General features: G+C 38.6%; 1 protein-coding gene across 1 annotated transcript in view; it reads left to right on the top strand.

Moving 5' to 3' along the window:
* Positions 1 to 16,069, top strand: part of LOC123871077 — a 35,899-nt gene continuing 19,830 nt past the window's right edge. The window contains exon 1 of the mRNA XM_045914646.1: positions 1 to 178. Coding sequence (XP_045770602.1) covers positions 173 to 178 — 6 coding nt within the window. The 5' untranslated portion in view covers positions 1 to 172. The remainder of the gene's footprint in view (positions 179 to 16,069) is intronic.

Here is a 16,069-nt window from a genome sequence, read left to right as displayed (position 1 = left end):
GCAACCGTAGCGAAGGGACGTGTCTTGGAAAATTTCAAGGACCGCTGAGCAGAACTGGTTCCGTGTTTTTATTTAATTGTGAAGTTGGGAATTCTTTAGAAGAAAGTTGTGGTTCCGTGACGTCTTTATGGTAGACGATTCTGTGATATAAGCAACGCGGAGCCCGTGAAATATGAACGTGAGTTTCCTGTATTTTTATGCTATGTTCTTATCGTACAGGGCTGTCGGAAAAAGCCCGCATACAAGTTAAGTAGAGCAAAAGGGGTTGAAAAATTACCACCCAGTTAAGTGATAAAACTTACCTACATTAATTACCTACATCGAAAAAGGTGCCTTAACTAAATTAGTTAGACTAGTTCTAAGAAAATTGAGAATTCTTTTTGTATAAAGTTTGTACCTAGTAGAAAAATCCTGAAATTTTCTTAAAACATTTTGATTAGATATGTCCAAAAGAGCTAAAAAGCTTCTGTTTTAGTTAAACACACCGTCTACATATTATTTTATAGTCAACCGTATACGTAAGTAAGTATTAGCCTCAATTGTTCAACGGGAAAAAAGCGAAAGTCTATGCATCATTACTATCTATTTTCCTATGTAGATTTGTATCTAGTTTCTCAAAAAGCGCATAAAGTTAAAAAGGATGGTAGGTACCAAAAACCCTCTTAAAAACTAACAACTAACTACTGAATAGGGTGGTTTTCGTTCTGTGTTCTAACACCCTTACCTGCCTATAATAGCAATCACCAAAAATTAACTGACAGCCCTAAACGTTTTGTTCAGGGCCTTTTACAGGCGAGCCGACAGAAAAAGCGGTTTTAGACTAGTTAGGTTCACTTATTACTAAGCGAAGACAATGAGTTTCTCAGATGCCTGTGTTTTGTAAACTCGCGTGAATACCTACATACCTAAAACAATCTTGTTTGATTGAATTGGGACATTAGGTAAATTCCTATCTAGGTAGGTAAGTATAGTAAGAACAAATCTATTTTTAAAGGAAAAACTGCGAAATCTACATTTAAAGGGACAACCGCTGGATCTTAAAACTTGAGATTTTGTAGGTTCTCTAATTAACGTAGACCTTAAAGGTTTTGAGAAATTCCAATAGGATTATATACAACCTATGTCTACGCGGGATTTTTCTAAACGGAAATTTTTACAGAAAAAGGTTACCTATCAAAAGAGTTACTAAAATGTCTAAAGAAACCTTAGCTCTTGAGAGAACAATTTAGACAAAATTAAATCGATGGTCAAGCATGGACTTTTCGTAATTAAAAACTTAGGCTGCACTTTTGCTTTTAAAAGAGGGTCACGCCTTATTTGATAAAGTGATATGATATAATTAGCTAATTTTCTTAATCGAATTACATAATCATGTATTTACATTATCAAATATACATGCATTTGCATTATCAAATAGGTATTTTCACTCGAACCAGTTAGAGAAAGCTGGGCATTACGACTGGTAGAGTCGATAGTGTATTGACATCAGATACACAGGTATGAAATGGTATGGTACAGTAGTTTTCATACTATTTAATGTAGATTCGGTATATAGCAAAAACATGTTCAGTTCACAAGTCGGTCTAGCGGAAGGCTTCGGCCGTGCCTAGCTGCCACTCTACCGGCTAAACCTTTCCAAGCAATTTTGGGGTTCCGAAATCCGCAGCTATATCACGTGGAAACATCGGCTCTATCTTAGTTGATTTTACACTGCATCATCAGTTATCAGTATCACCACAGAATATGAAATAAAATAATAGAAATGGTATCCGCTGTGTAATATCAGCAATTTTTAATTGCAATAATACGCACTGATGTTTCATTATACTTAATACTAGCTGATGCCCGCGACTTCATCCGCGTGGATTAAGGTTTTCCGAAATCCCGTAGGAACTTTTTGATTTTCCGGGATAAAAAGTAGTCTATGTGCTAATCAAGGATAATGTCTACCTCCGTTCTCAATTTCAGCCAAATCCGTCAAGTAGTTTTTGCGTGTAACAACAAACATACACACATACATGCACACAAACTTTCGCCTTTATAATATTAGTGTGATCACTAATCACACTTTGACTTTATGATGACTTTAGACTTCCTTCATCATCAACCAATAGACGTTCACTGCTGGGCATCGGTCTCTTGTAGAGACTTCTACACGCCACGGATTGTGCCACCTAGTTTTCCTTAGTTTGTTTAAAAGACAAACAAATCCCAACTCAAACCCTCTCGGAAAAATGCATCTATACTAATAAATAAAATTGGAGTGTCTGTCTGTAATTTCGAAATAACTACCGCATATTAAGGTCATATGGTTATTTGAACGATACTATAACTGAATCACACGTTTTTAAAATTTTTGTCTGTCTGTCTGTCTGTCTGTCTGTCTGTCTGTCTGTCTGTCTGTCTGTCTGTCTGTCTGTCTGTCTGTCTGTCTGTTTGAAAAGGCTAATCTTGGGAACGGCTGAACCGATTTTGACGGGATTTTCACAGACAAGTAGAGAATTGACCAGGGAGTAACATAGGCTACTTTTTTAACCGACTTTCAAAAAGGGAGTTGTGTTTTTTTACCTATGTACACCGAAATATCCAAGATTTCTGAACCGATTTGCGTCATTTCTTTTTTAATCGATAGAAGAACTTTGCCACATTGTTTCATAAAAAATTTGGAGTCCAACTCCTCAATCCTGATGCTGCAGGGGATCTGACTAATCCACGCGGGCGAAGCTGCGGGCATCAGCTAGTACACAATAATTATAAGCAACGCGATTTGCCCGGCACTATAGAACTTCTGGAGTTCGGTTTATCACTCTTATCGTGATTTATTTGTCGATTTGCGTTAACAAGATAAAAACTAAATTAAAATCGGTTCATTAGTTTAGGAGCTACGATGCCACAGACAGATACACACGTCAAACTTATAACACCCCTCTTTTTGGGTCGGGGGTTAAAAATATAAAATGACACTGGCTCCTTTGCTACTTCTATAGTATAAATTACATTTCTGTAGACACCTACATCTATCGCAAGTTAATTAATACACCAATTAGTACCGGTTGATTAGATCAATGATTTGGTTGAACGAGGGTTTCGAATATTTAAATAACTAGGTATTAATCAAAAATAAGAATCGAAATCTTGACCGAAGCAATTATTCCTATGGAAGCAATGCCGAACAGATTTTACTGAAATTATTTGTCTAAGTATAGGTAAACTGTACCCTTGCGTAGAGGCGATGGCCGTTGGAGCCGGAAAGTCCTTGAGTGGAGACCGCAAAGTACAAGCAAGCGTATCAATTCCAGTCATTTGGTTTACCTGGAAAGTTTTCCAGGATTGAAAATTGGTGATTTTATTGATTCCGACGTGCTCTTTCCGAATTTTCATTTTGCCACCTTGTATCTTTGCCGCTTGCGCCGCCATCTTGGAAATTTGGTTTCCAAAAACATTAAATAAAGGTAGAGCAATAATAATTTGAGCACTTATAATGATAATTGATTGTAGTCAGTTCAGTGTTACTCGTACAATCACTTTCCTTATCCAAACTGTAATTGCAACATAATAAAATGTAAACAACAGTTTTCAGTTGAACGATTTTGTTATACATAATGTATTTACAAAATATGAATGCATGTTACTTAAAAATATGATGGATTATTCCGACATGCCTTGTTATGTTTTGGTATATTTCTGTACAGTTTCCGATTTCTCGTACGTAATGAAATGAACTATCGGAAGATATAAGTTACCTACTAGGTGCGCGTGCGTGTAGAGAAACTTGTACGCTAATATTACTTCAAGCTAGCCGCTAGTAGGTAGGTAGGTAGGTACTATTATAAAACAACGAACACTAAAGATTAGGAAACGTGAACTCAACAATAAGATTTAGGAAACGTGAATTCAACAAGAGATTATTCAGAAAAGTTTCTCTAGAACGCTTCTAGAATCTATTCCCCCCCCCCCCCCCAAAAGAGTAGGTAGGTACCTACCTATTATTATTATACTATATATAGCTCGATTACCACTCACTGACTCACTGACTCACTCATTGACATAATTGTTCTCCTAGAAAGAGACGGAAAATGATATAAAGATGTAGGGGAGTTGTGTTTGGATTCGGGAACCCTCTGGGGAAAAATTATGACATTTCAGAAAAACAAGATGGCGGCTGAGGAGATTTTTGCAGCTCCGTTGTTTTCCAACCGATTTCGTCGAATTTTACAAACTTTGAAGAAAGTAGTAAACGATTAATGGGAAATGTCGAAAATATTGAAAAAACAAGATGGCGGCCGAGCCGGAGCGTTTTCAAAATTTTCATTTTTCGACCCCGAACCGCGGCGCCACAGATCCGAAACGGGAAATCGATAATAATATTTTTTTTCTGGTTTCGTCTATGATTATCCTGAATTTTGACGGAATGGGAGTGGTTTTTAAAAATTCAAGATGGCGGCTGTCGTGGCGGCCATTATGTTAGAGGTACGAAAAAACGCAATTTTAAAAGTTAAATATCTCAAAGTTGGCAACATCGGAGCGATTCGGCTTCTATCAAGCGATTGTACGTATAGGCTCGAGGTATAGATATGAGGAAAAAAATTACCCCATTTTTTGGGGAAATTTCAAGATTTTCGGGAAATTGAAAAAAATCGAAATACGGACTTTTTGCAAAATCCGAGTATGAGCGATTACGTGTTTTGCTCGTACAAATGACATTTGGGTATTTTTGTCGCCGAAGACTGGCAACACTGGAATTTATCAAAGAAAAAGTGATTTTCGACATTGTCTTTTTTCAGGGGCGATCGTTTCGCGTGGGTGCGAGCGAGAGGAGAGATTGCAACGTCATCGGGAGCGGTATATCCTGTAGTTAATGGGAAAGTTGTAAAATTAACGAATTTGCTTCTGCAAAAAAAGTTGGTGGCCATTTTGTATTTTCTTCAAATTTTCCGAAATTTTGATCACGTTTTTGAGGCAGTTGGCAACATTTTGGAAAGTCGACATGTATCAATCGATTGTGTGACTCAACCAGCAGTATCGAAATGTGTAAACAGTGTTGCCACATTTGGGGAGATTTTCGAGATTCTCCCCAAAAACTCCTCCTGTAAAATTTTGTATGAAAAATTTTTTTTCTCTGATGGTTTCGTATAGAAAACAAAAAAAAAATCGAGGAAAAATTTGGAAATAGCTGATGATCGAGGATGTCGGAGACGGGTGAAGGGTCCGCTCAAGGTATTGAAGATAGGTGGGGGGTGCTCGACCAAATGTCATTTATGACGTCATCCAATTGCCAAAAAGCTGAAAAAAAATTCAAAATGGCGAAGAAAAGATGGCCGCCATACAAATTTTGCCGGTGTCCAGCTCGGAGGGTATAAAAGATGAAAGTGTGGTTTCTTGGCAAAAGGTGATCAGGATCCGAAGGTCTACCCGATGAATAGAAAAAAAAATCAAAATGGCGGAATTTATTTTCCCATACATTTTGTATGGCGAATGTTGAATGTCTCATTCTCCTAGAAAGAGACGGAAAACGATACGATAATGTAGGGGAGATGTGTTCGGGTGGGGGAGGCGAGTAGGGAGAAATTATGACATTTCAGAAAAACAAGATGGCGACCGCCGTGATTTTTGCAACTCTTTTGTTTTCCAACCGATTTCGTTCAAACTCGCAATCTTTGAAGAATGTAGTAAACGATTAATAGAAAAAGTGGAAAACTTTGGAAAAACAAGATGGCCGCCGTACAAATTTCGTCGGTGTCTATCTCGGAGAATATAAAAGATGGAAGAGTGGTTTCTTGGCAAAAGATGATTAGGGTCCGAAGGTCTACTCAGTGGAACAAACCCTGCATGCTCGCGGACCACTTTAGTGGTCCGCGCACCCACGCAACCTACTTTATTAACCTCAACTACCCCGTTTTTACAAAAAATGATATAGATGTCGTTTTCAGGGTTTTCCAGGGTGCTGATTTTGATAATGACATTCATTTTTAAATCCAAGATGGCGGATTTATATTTTCTACAAAAAATAGAAATGCCTGTCATTTTATGGGTTTTTTCGGGGTGAATTAATCGGGGTTAATAAATAAATTTAGTTTTATATAATAAAGTCTACCTTACCACGTCACGCGAGCTGCTTTAGCAGCTCGCGCACCGAGCAAAACACTAGTTATACTATATATAGCTCGATTACCACTGACTCACTGACTGACTCATTGACATAATTGTTCTCCTAGAAAGAGACGGAAAATGATATAATGATGTAGGGGAGATGTGTTCGGTTTCGGGAACCCTCTGGGGAAAAATTATGACATTTCAGAAAAACAAGATGGCGGCCGAGGTGATTTTTGCAGCTCCGTTGTTTTCCAACCGATTTCGTAGAATTTTGCAAACTTTCAAGAAATTGGTTAAAAATTAATAAAAAAAGTAGAAAAAATTGAAAAAACAAAATGGCGGCCGAGCCGTAGCGTTTTCAAAATTTTGATTTTTCGACCCCGAACCGCGGCGCCACAGATCCGAAACGGGGTAATCGAGGATAATTATTTTTTTTGATTTCACCCACGATTATCCTCTTTTTTGACAGAACGGGAGTGATTTTTAAAAATTCAAGATGGCGGCTGTCGTGGCGGCCGTTTTGTTAGAGGTACGAAAAAACGCAATTTTAATAGTTAAATATCTGAAAGTTGGCAACATCGGAGCGATTCGGCTTTTATGTAGCGATTGTACGTATAGGCTCGAGGTATAGATTGGAGGAAAAAAATTACCCCATTTTTCGGGAAATTTCAAGATTTTCGGGAAACTGTAAAAAATCGAAATACGGACTTTTCGCAAAATCCGAGTATGAGCGATTACGTGTTTTGCTCGTACAAATGACATTTGGGTATTTTTGTCACCGGAAACTGGCAACACTGGAATTTATCAAAGTAAAAATGATTTTCGACACGGTCTTTTTCACGGTATCCCCTTTCGCGTGGGTGCGAGCGAGAGGAAAGATTGAAACGTCATCGGGAGCGGTATATCCTGTAGTTAATAGGAAAATTATGAAACCGTGTAAAATCTTTCTGTGAAACGAGTTGGCGGCCATTTTGTATTTTTTTTAATTTTTCGAAATTTTGACCACGTTTTTGAGGCAGTTGGCAACATTTTGGAAAGTCAGTATGTATGAATCGATTGTGTATCTCGGCTGGCAGTATAGAGATATGCAGTCGGTGTTGCCAGTTTTGGGGAGATTTTCGAGATTTTCAACTAAGAAACTCCTGTAAAATTTTGTATGAAAATTTTTTTTTTCACTGATGGTGTCGTATAGAGAACAAAAACTTAGTAAGCCAAAATTAGTGAGAGAGCTGATGATTGAGGGTTTCGGAGACGGGTGGAGGGCCCGCTTAAGGTATTGAAGATAGGTGGGGGGTGCTCGAGCAAATGTCATTCATGACGTCATCCAATTGCCAAAAAGCTGAAAAAAAATTCAAAATGGCGAAAAAAAGATGGCCGCCATACTAATTTCGCCGGCGTCCAGCTCGGAGGGTATAAAAGATGGAGGTGCGGTTTCTTGGCAAAAGAGGATCAGGATCCAAAGGTTTACTCGATGAATAGAAAAAAAATTCAAAATGGCGGAATTTAATTTTCCATACATTTTGTATGGCGAATATTGAATGCCTCATTCTCCTAGAAAGAGACGGATAACGATACGATAATGTAGGGGAGATATGTTTTGGTGCGCGATATGAGTAGGGAAAAATTACGACATTTCAGAAAAACAAGATGGCGGCCTATATGATTTTTGCAACTCTTTTGTTTTCCAACCGATTTCGTTGAAACTCGCAATCTTTAAAGAATGTAGTAAACGATTAATAGAAAAAGTGGAAAATTTTGGAAAAACAAGATGGCCGCCGTACAAATTTCGTCGGTGTCTATCTCGGAGAATATAAAAGATGGAAAAGTGGTTTCTTGGCAAAAGATGATTAGGGTCCGAAGGTCTACTCGGTGGAACAAACTCTGCATGCTCGCGGACCACTTTAGTGGTCCGCGCACCCACGCACCCTACTTTATTAACCTCAACTACCCCGTTTTTACAAAAAATGATATGGATGTCGTTTTCAGAGTTTTCCAGGTTGCTCATTTTGATAACGACATTTATTTTGAAATCCAAGATGGCGGACATGCATTTTTTAAGAAAAAATCGATATGGGTGTCGTTTTATTGTGTTTTCGCAGTTAATTTTGTATCTTAATAAATACTATCGTTTTAATACTTGTCAACCCAACCACGTCACGTGAGCTGCTTTAGCAGCTCGCGCACCGAGCAAAAACTAGTTATTATACTATATATAGCTCGATTACCACTGACTGACTCACTGACTCATTGACATAATTGTTCTCCTAGAAGGAGACGGAAAATGATATAATGATGTGGGGGAGTTGTGTTCGGTTTCGGGAACCCTCTGGGGAAAAATTATGACATTTCGGAAAAACAAGATGGCGGCCGACGTGATTTTTGCAGCTCCGTTGTTTTCCAACCGATTTCGTTGAATTTTGCAATATTTGAAGAAAATAGTAAACGATTAATGGAAAATGTCGAAAAAATTGAAAAAACAAGATGGCGGCCGAACCGTAGTGTTTTCAAAATTTTGATTTTTCGATCCCTAACCGCGGCGCCACTGATCCAAGACGGAGAAGTCGAGGATAATTATTTTTTCGTGTTTCGCCCACAATTATCCTGTATTTTGACAAAACGGGAGTGGTTTTTAAAAATTCAAGATGGCGGCTGTCATGGCGGCCGTTAAGTTAGAGGTACGAAAAATCGCAATTTTAAAAGTTAAATATCTCAAAGCTGGCAACATCGGAGCGATTCGGCTTCTATGAAGCGGTTGTACGTCTAAACTCGGGGTAAAGATCGAAGGGAAAAAATTACCCCACTTTTAGGGAAATTTCAAGATTTTCGGGAAATTGTAAAAAATAGAAATACGCACTTTTAGCAAAATCCGAGTATGAGTGATTATGTGTTTTGCTCGTACAAATGACATTTGGGTATTTTTGTCACCGGAGACTGGCAACACTGGAATTTATCAAAGTAAAAGTGATTTTCGACACGGTCTTTTTCACGGTATCCCCTTTCGTGTGGGTGCGAGCGAGAGGAAAGATTGAAACGTCATCGGGAGCAGTATATCCTGTAGTTAATAGGAAAATTATGAAACCGTGTAAAATCTTTGTGTGAAACGAGTTGGCGGCCATTTTGTATTTTTTTTAATTTTTCGAAATTTTGATCACGTTTTTGAGGCAGTTGGCAACATTTTGGAAAGTCAATATGTATGAATCGATTGTGTATCTCGGCTTGCAGTATGGAGATATGCAACCGGTGTTGCCACTTTTGGGGAGATTTTCGAGATTTTCAACTAAGAAACTCCTGTAAAATTTTGTATGAAAATTTTTTTTTCCACTGATGGTGTCGTATAGAGAACAAAAACTTAGTAAGCCAAAATTATGGAGAGAGCTGATGATTGAGGGTTTCGGAGACGGGTGGAAGGCCCGCTTAAGGTATTGAAGATAGGCGGGGGGTGCTCGAGCAAATGTCATTCATGACGTCATCCAATTGCCAAAAAGCTGAAAAAAAATTCAAAATGGCGAAGAAAAGATGGCCGCCATACAAATTTCGCCGGTGTCCAGCTCGGAGGGTATAAAAGATGGAAGTGAGGTTTCTTGGCAAGAGATGATCAGGATCCGAAGGTCTACTCGATGAATAGAAAAAAAATCCAAAATGGCGGATTTTTTTTTCCATACATTTTGTATGGCGAATATTGAATGCCTCATTCTCCTAGAAAGAGACAGAAAACGATACATTGATGTATGGGAGATATGTTCGGATGCGCGATATGAGTAGGGGAAAATTATGACATTTCAGAAAAACAAGATGGCGGCCTATATGATTTTTGCAACTCTTTTGTTTTCCAACCGATTTCGTTGAAACTCGCTATCTTTGAAGAATATAGTAAACGATTAATAGAAAAAGTGGAAAATTTTGGAAAAACAAGATGGCCGCCGTAAAAATTTCGTCGGTGTCTATCTCGGAGGCTATAAAAGATGGAAGAGTGGTTTCTTGGCAAAAGATGATCAGCGTCCGAAGGTCTAATTGTGAAACAATCTCTGCATGCTCGCGGACCACTTTAGTGGTCCGCGCACCCACGCACCCTACTAAATTATTATCCTAATCTACAAAAAATAAAATGGATGTCGTTTTCAGGGTTTTCCAGGGTGCTGATTTTGATAATGACATTTATTTTTAAATCCAAGATGGCGGACTTACATTTTCTACAAAAAATAGAAATGCCTGTCATTTTATGGGTTTTTTCGGGGTGAATTATGTATCTTAATAAATCAATTTGGTTTTATAAAATAAAGTTAACCTTACCACGTCACGCGAGCTGCTTTAGCAGCTCGCGCACCGAGCAAAAGCTAGTTATACTATATATAGCTCGATTACCACTGACTGACTCACTCACTCATTGACATAATTGTTCTCCTAGAAGGAGACGGAAAATGATATAATAATGTAGGGGAGTTGTGTTCGGTTTCGGGAACCCTCTGGGGAAAAATTATGACTTTTCGGAAAAACAAGATGGCGGCCGACGAGATTTTTGCAGCTCCGTTGTTTTCCAACCGATTTCGTTGAATTTTGCAATCTTTGAAGAAAATATTAAACGATTAATGGGAAATGTCAAAAAAATTGAAAAAACAAGATGGCGGCCGAACCGTAGCGTTTTCAAAATTTTGATTTTTCGACCCCGAACCGCGGCGCCACAGATCCGAAACGGGATGTCGATAGTAATAAATTTTTTCTTGTTTTGCTTGCAATGATCCTGAATTTTGACAAAACGGGAATGATTTTTAAAAATTCAAGATGGCGGCTGTCATGGCGGCCGTTAAGTTAGAGGTACGAAAAAACGCAATTTTAAAAGTTAAATATCTCAAAGTTGGCAACATCGGAGCGATTCGACTTCTATGAAGCGATTGTACGTATAGGCTCGAGGTATAGATCGGTGGGAAAAAATTACCCCATTTTTGGGAAATTTCAAGATTTTCGGGAAATTGTAAAAAATCGAAATAAGGACTTTGTGCAAAATCCGAGTATGACCGATTATGTGTTTTGATCATACAAATGACGTTTGGGTATTTTTGTCGCCGGAGACTGGCAACACTGGAATTTATCAAAGAAAAAATGATTTTCGACGTGGTCTTTTTTTAGGGGCGATCGTTTCGCGTGGGTGTGAGCGAGAGGAGAGATTGAAACGTCATCGGGAGCGGTATATCCTGTAGTTATTGGAAAAGTTGTACAACGATGTAATTTATTTCTGCAAAACGAGTTGGCGGCCATTTTGTATTTTTTTTAATTTTTCGAAATTTTGATCACGTTTTTGAGGCAGTTGGCAACATTTTGGAAAGTCAATATGTATGAATCGATTGTGTATCTCGGCTGGCAGTATGAAGATATGCAACCGGTGTTGCCACTTTTGGGGAGATTTTCGAGATTTTCAACTAGAAAACTCCTGTAAAATTTTGTATGAAAAAATTTTTTTTCACTGATGGTGTCGTATAGAAAACAAAAACTTAGTAAGCCAAAATTATGGAGAGAGCTGATGATTGAGGGTTTCGGAGACGGGTGAAGGGTCCGCTCAAGGTATTGAAGATAGGTGGGGGGTGCTCGAGCAAATGTCATTTGTGACGTCATCCAATTGCCAAAAAGCTGAAAAAAAATTTAAAAATGGCGAAGAAAAGATGGCCGCCATACAAATTTCGCCGGTGTCCAGCTCGGAGGGTATAAAAGATGGAAGTGTGGTTTCTTGGCAAGAGATGATCAGGGTCCGAAGGTCTACTCGATGAATAGAAAAAAAATTCAAAATGGCGGAATTTATTTTCTCATAGAAAATGTATGGCGAATATTCAATGTCTCATTCTCCTAGAAAGAGACGGAAAACGATACATTGATGTATGGGAGATATGTTCGGATGCGCGATATGAGTACGGAAAAATTATGACATTTCAGAAAAACAAGATGGCGGCCTATATGATTTTTGCAACTCTTTTGTTTTCCAACCGATTTCGTTGAAACTCGCAATCTTTGAAGAAAGTAGTAAATGATTAATAGAAAAAGTGGAAAATTTTGGAAAAACAAGATGGCCGCCGTACAAATTTCGTCGGTGTCTATCTCGGAGGCTATAAAAGATGGAAGAGTGGTTTCTTGGCAAAATATGATCAGGATCCGGAGGTCTACTCAGTGAAAGAAACTCTACATGCTCGCGGACCACTTTAGTGGTCCGCGCACCCACGCACCCTACTTTATTAACCTCAACTACCCCGTTTTTACAAAAAATGATATGGATGTCGTTTTCAGAGTTTTCCAGGGTGCTGATTTTGATAATGACATTCATTTTTAGATCCAAGCTGGTGGACATGCACTTTTTAAGAAAAAATTGATATGGGTGTGGGTTTTATGTGTTTTTGTGGTGAATTGTGTATCTTAATAAATAAATTTGGTAAAATATAATAAAGTGGTTTTTAAAAATTCAAAATGGCGACTGTCATGGCGGCCGTTTTGTTCGAGGTACGAAAAAAAGCAATTTTAAAAGTTAAATATCTCAAAGTTGGCAACATCGGAGCGATTCGGCTTCTATGAAGCGGTTGTACGTATAGGCTCGAGGTATAGATCGGTGGGAAAAAATTACCCCATTTTTAGGGAAATTTCAAGATTTTCGGGAAATTGTAAAAAATCGAAATACGCACTTTTAGCAAAATCCGAGTATGAGTGATTACGTGTTTGGCTCGTACAAATGACATTTGGGTATTTTTGTCACCGGAGACTGGCAACACTGGAATTTATCAAAGTAAAAGTGATTTTCGACACGGTCTTTTTCACGGTATCCCCTTTCGCGTGGGTGCGAGCGAGAGGAAAGATTGAAACGTCATCGGGCGCGGTATATCCTGTAGTTTATAGGAAAATTATGAAACCGTGTAAAATCTTTCTGTGAAACGAGTTGGCGGCCATTTTGTATTTTTTTAAATTTTTCGAAATTTTGATCACGTTTTTGAGGCAGTTGGCAACATTTTGGAAAGTCAGTATGTATGAATCGATTGTGTATCTCGGCTGGCAGTATGGAGATATGCAACCGGTGTTGCCAGTTTTGGGGAGATTTTCGAGATTTTCAACTAAGAAACTCCTGTAAAATTTTGTATGAAAATTTTTTTTTTCACTGATGGTGTCGTATAGAAAACAAAAAGTTAGTAAGCCAAAATTATGGAGAGAGCTGATGATTGAGGGTTTCGGAGACGGGTGGAGGGCCCGCTTAAGGTATTGAAGATAGGCGGGGGGTGCTCGAGCAAATGTCATTCATGACGTCATCCAATTGCCAAAAAGCTGAAAAAAAATTCAAAATGGCGAAGAAAAGATGGCCGCCATACAAATTTCGCTGGTGTCCAGCTCGGAGGGTATAAAAGATGGAAGTGAGGTTTCTTGGCAAGAGATGATCAGGATCCGAAGATCTACTCGATGAATAGAAAAAAAATCCAAAATGGCGGAATTTTTTTTTCCATACATTTTGTATGGCGAATATTGAATGCCTCATTCTCCTAGAAAGAGACAGAAAACGATACATTGATGTATGGGAGATATGTTCGGATGCGCGATATGAGTAGGGGAAAATTATGATATTTCAGAAAAACAAGATGGCGGCCTATATGATTTTTGCAACTCTATTGTTTTTCGACCGATTTCGTTGAAACTCGCAATCTTGGAAGAAAGTAGTAAACAATTAATGGAAATAGTGGAAAAATTTGGAAAAACAAGATGGCCGCCACACAAACTTCGTCGGTGTCTATCTCGGAGGGTATAAAAGATGGAAGAGTGGTTTCTCGGCAAAAGATGATCAGGATCCGAAGGTCTACTCGGTGGAACAAATTCTGCATGCTCGCGGACCACTTTAGTGGTCCGCGCACCCACGCACCCCTACTTTATTAACCTCAACTACCCCGTTTTTACAAAAAATGATATGGATGTCGTTTTCAGAGTTTCCCAGGGTGCTGATTTTGATAACGACATTTATTTTGAAATCCAAGATGGCGGACATGCATTTTTTAAGAAAAAAATCGATATGGGTGTCGTTTTATGGTGTTTTAGGGGTGAATTTTGTATCTTAATAAATAAATTCGTTTTAATACTTATCAACCTAACCACGTCACGCGAGCTGCTTTAGCAGCTCGCGCACCGAGCGAAACACTAGTTATACTATATATAGCTCGATTACCACTGACTGACTCACTCACTCATTGACATAATTGTTCTCCTAGAAAGAGACGGAAAATGATATAGTGATGTAGAGGAGATGTGTTTGGATTCGGGAACCCTCTGGGGAAAAATTATGACTTTTCGGAAAAACAAGATGGCGGCCGACGTGATTTTTGCAGCTCCGTTGTTTTCCAACCGATTTCGTTGAATTTTGCAATCTTTGAAGAAAGTAGTAAATGATTGATAAAAAAAGTAGAAAAAATTGGAAAAACAAGATGGCGGCCGAGCCGTAGCGTTTTCAAAATTTTGATTTTTCGACCCCGAACCGCGGCGCCCCAGATCCGAAACGGGGTAATCGAGGATAATTATTTTTTTCTGGTTTCGTCTACGATTATCCTGAATTTTGACAGAACGGGAGTAGTTTTTAAAAATTAAAGATGGCGGCTGTCGTGGCGGCCGTTATGTTAGAGGTACGAAAAATCGCAATTTTAAAAGTTAAATATCTCAAAGTTGCCAACATCGGAGCGATTCGGCTTCTATGAAGCGATTGTACGTATAGGCTCGAGGTATAGATTGGAGGAAAAAAATTACCCCATTTTTTGGGGAAATTTCAAGATTTTCGGGAAATTGTAAAAAATCGAAATACGGGCTTTTTGAAAAATCTGAGTATGAGCGATTATGTGTTTTGCTCGTACAAATGACATTTGGGTATTTTTGTCGCCGAAGACTGGCAACACTGGAATTTATCAAAGAAAAATTGATTTTCGACGTGGTCTTTTTTCAGGGGCGATCGTTTCGCGTGGGTGCGAGCGAGAGGAGAGATTGAAACGTCATCGGGAGCGGTATATCCTGTAGTTATTGGAAAAGTTGTACAACGATGTAATTTATTTTTGCAAAACGAGTTGGCGGCCATTTTGTAATTTTTTGAATTTTTCGAAATTTTGATCACGTTTTTGAGGCAGTTGGCAACATTTTGGAAAGTCAATATGTATGAATCGATTGTGTATCTCGGCTGGCAGTATCGAGATGTGCAACCGGTGTTGCCACTTTTGGGGAGATTTTCGAGATTTTCAACTAAGAAACTCCTGTAAAATTTTGTATGAAAAATTTTTTTTTCACTGATGGTGTCGTATAGAAAACAAAAAGTTAGTAAGCCAAAATTATGGAGAGGGCTGATGATTGAGGATATCTGAGACGGGTGAAGGGCCCGCTTAAGGTATTGCAGATAGGTGGGGGGTGCTCGAGCAAATGTCATTCATGACGTCATCCAATTGCCAAAAAGCTGAAAAAAAATTCGAAATGGCGAAAAAAAGATGGCCGCCATACAAATTTCGCTGGTGTCAAGCTCGGAGGGTATAAAAGATGGAAGTGAGGTTTCTTGGCAAGAGATGATCAGGATCCGAAGGTCTACTCGATGAATAGAAAAAAAATTCAAAATGGCGGAATTTATTTTTCCATACATTTTGTATGGCAATTATGAATGTCTCATTCTCCTAGAAAGAGACGGAAAACGATACATTGATGTATGGGAGATATGTTCGGATGCGCGATATGAGTAGGGGAAAATTATGACATTTCAGAAAAACAAGATGGCGGCCTATATGATTTTTGCAACTCTTTTGTTTTCCAACCGATTTCGTTGAAACTCGCAATCTTTGAAGAATGTAGTAAACCATTTATAGAAAAAGTGGAAAATTTTGGAAAAACAAGATGGCCGCCGTACAAATTTCGTCGGTGTCTATCTCGGAGGCTATAAAAGATGGAAGAGTGGTTTCTTGGCAAAAGATGATCAGGATCGGAAGGTCTACTCGGTGGAACA

This window comes from Maniola jurtina, chromosome 13 (assembly GCF_905333055.1).
Source record: "Maniola jurtina chromosome 13, ilManJurt1.1, whole genome shotgun sequence".
Classification (NCBI taxonomy): domain Eukaryota; kingdom Metazoa; phylum Arthropoda; class Insecta; order Lepidoptera; family Nymphalidae; genus Maniola; species Maniola jurtina.
This window is presented reverse-complemented; position numbering and strand designations above follow the sequence as displayed.